At 23.9% G+C, this 2931-nt stretch overlaps 1 protein-coding gene across 1 annotated transcript; it reads left to right on the top strand.

Annotated features, from left to right (window-relative positions):
• Positions 1–2254: 2254 nt before the first annotated feature.
• OCT59_010973 (uncharacterized protein) lies at positions 2255–2931 on the top strand (the record flags this gene model as incomplete). Its single annotated transcript, XM_066136221.1, has 4 exons — positions 2255–2263; positions 2331–2603; positions 2679–2718; positions 2792–2931. The coding sequence occupies 4 exons, from the start codon at positions 2255–2257 to the stop codon at positions 2929–2931; spliced, it is 462 nt and encodes a 153-aa protein (XP_066000869.1).

The raw sequence follows: 2931 nt of genomic DNA, 5'->3' as shown, positions 1-2931 counted from the left end.
TTATCGCTTTCGAAGTAACTTTCAAGTAACTTTGGTTTAGTGATCAGTTAATTAGAGAATCAGAGATATAATAAGCATTATTATAACCAGTTTTTTTGATTATCAGGAAGTACACCATTTGTGTTCCATTTACCTTCTTTTAGTTGGCAGTATAAGTATACCAATTCATATCTCAATATTTAAAATATTAGAACATATTTACATTGGTATTTTTGGCATATTTTCAGTTGTATTAAGACACAAAATAAGGCAGAACTAAAATGTAAAATAAGACAGATTTTTATATGTACCATTTGCAATTCTGCTCTAGAAAAAAATTAGAAAATTTACTGAATTACTTCTTAGAGTAGAGTTTGTTATATAAAAAAGTATTCTTTTTTTATTTTAACATATTCCTATATTATCTATTTTAAATGTTTTAGTACAGTCAACTCTTGTTATAACGAACCTTAAATTCCAGACCTCAACTTCACTATAGGACTATAGTGAAGATTTTAAGAGATTTGATTGGTTAATTCATTATAACAAGGGGAAATTTATTATAGTTGTCTAAAAAATTCACTATATCAAGAGTTCGCTATATCAAGGTTTGACTGTATTCTAATAAAAATAAAGTTATATAAAAAAAATCATGTATTTTTAAAATAAATTTTGTTTTAAAGAATCAGTTCTAGTTCCTATTCTAATTATTTTAGAAACTTGAACAGGAACTAGAATAAATTTTAATAAAAACTCTGAAAATTATAAACTTATCTATAACAAATCTGAGTTTAAAAATTTTGATAAAATAATGCCAATTTTTAGGAAAAAAGCTTCAGTTTTTTATTTAATTTAACTTGTTCTTTTATATTACGTTTTAGTTATTCTAATTGTCCTAATTAAAAGTAAAGTTCTTGAAAAATTTTCAAAACTTTTTCTATGATATACTTTTGATATATATATGTATAAGATAAATATAATATATGCCAATATGCCTATTAGCAGTAATATTCTCTAGAAGCACTTTAGAACCTTTTATCTTTCAATTCTAATGTCTATTCCAATTTCAATAGATTTTTATTGGAAGTTTGAAAGCACCTTAATTACGTAAAATATTTTTATCTAATAATATTTATTATACAAAAAATAAAGTTTTATTAATACTTTAGAAATTTACATATTTAACATTTTATTTAAGTAATCAGAAACATTTAAAGACGAACTAAATAAACTTTTAAACTCCTATTTTGCTCTTTTATCTATTATTAGATACAGTTTACCCTTCCTATAGCAAATTTTGATATAATGAATCATGTGACTCGTAGCCAATAAAATATATCAATTTTTCTCGCTATAACAAAGTCCAATCAAATTCTTCAAATTCTTCGTTAATTTGCTATAATAAATTTAAGGTGTAGAACAGTTCCTTCACTATATCAAGGGTAGACTGTGCATATATTCACTTAGAGCTCCAAAATGACTCATATAAACTCGTATTTTTGACTCGCATAATTGTAAATTTTTGTTTAATTATATTCTAACTTAATAAAAAGTACTTTAAAATTAAGGTTTTTGACTCGTGACTCGACTCAACTCGACTCATTAGGAGCTCTATATTCACTTAAAAGATCACCTTCTGAATTATTATTTAAATTTTCTTTTAATGCCTTTTTCTCCTCTATTCATGTTATTTTTTCTTTTATTAACCTTTCTTCCAATTCATTTAATTTCCATTTTCAATATTCTAAATTAATATATATATTAGTATTATCTTCTTCAATATTTTCAATATTTTTAGAAATTTCAAAATCTTCAACTTCAAGATCTCCAACTTTAGTTTCAACATTCAGATTCAGAAATTATGCCTTATTTTACTATAACTTTCTTTCTTCTAATGAAAAATTAATAAATATACAAAATTAATTTATTGTCAACACTTTATCATTCTATTAAAGATAAAAAAATTATTTTCAATTGATAAAGATAAAATTTCCAATCATTAAGTCCTGATCATTGATCTAAAATCCTAAACATTATATATAATACTGAGATTTAATTTTGTATAGACTTACTATATAATTTTCTGATAAGTCATATATTTGAATTTGTATAACCAATTGGTAATTATTTAATAAATCAAAATTTTGTTTGTATAATAATAATGATTTTTAAAGCAAGTTAGATTTTATTTTATATAAAATATTATATAAATAAATAAATATATATATATGTATATATAAAGCAATATAGGTAGTGAAAAAATGAGCCAAAAGGAATGCAAAAAGTAATACCAATACAGATTGAATAGTTCTGGTAGTGGTGAATCTGACCAAGAATCTTTCAACTTCAAGCAAAACTCTGAACAAAAAGAATTTTCTGACTCTGATCAAAGTTCTTCTGGTTCTGAACGAAGACTTTCCAAATCTGATCAAAGATTTTCTAAATCTGATCGAAGACCTTCTAAATTTAAGCAAAGATTTTCCAAATCTGATCGAAGTTCTTTAAAACCTGAACAAAAGTCCAAATCTCGACAAAGAACTTCTACTCATCAACAATCACATAAGAGGACACAAAAATATTTTAATGTTAAAGACATGCCTAAAAGCTTTAAGGAAGCTTTGAGAGTAAGTGAATTTTATCTGAATTTTTAATTTATAAATTTCATTGATACAATAATATATTATTAATAATACATTTAGAGAGAAGTATTTTGGATAATTAAAAGAATTTCAACCAAAGGTTAGCTAGACCTGAACAGTACATTTGATAAATAAATAACGTGATCTTGTAACTGGTATGATCGTTCTAATAGTGATGTCAGCTTTAGATTTTAATACATTCTCAGTCATAAAAACTATTGTATATGATTTGATACATACTCAACACAAATATCAACACGAAGAACATCTGAATAAATCACGAATAATGTCTTTTCAAGATAAACAAGCATGA

Source organism: Rhizophagus irregularis, chromosome 19 (assembly GCF_026210795.1).
Source record: "Rhizophagus irregularis chromosome 19, complete sequence".
NCBI classification, from domain to species: Eukaryota; Fungi; Glomeromycota; class Glomeromycetes; order Glomerales; family Glomeraceae; genus Rhizophagus; species Rhizophagus irregularis.
This window is presented reverse-complemented; position numbering and strand designations above follow the sequence as displayed.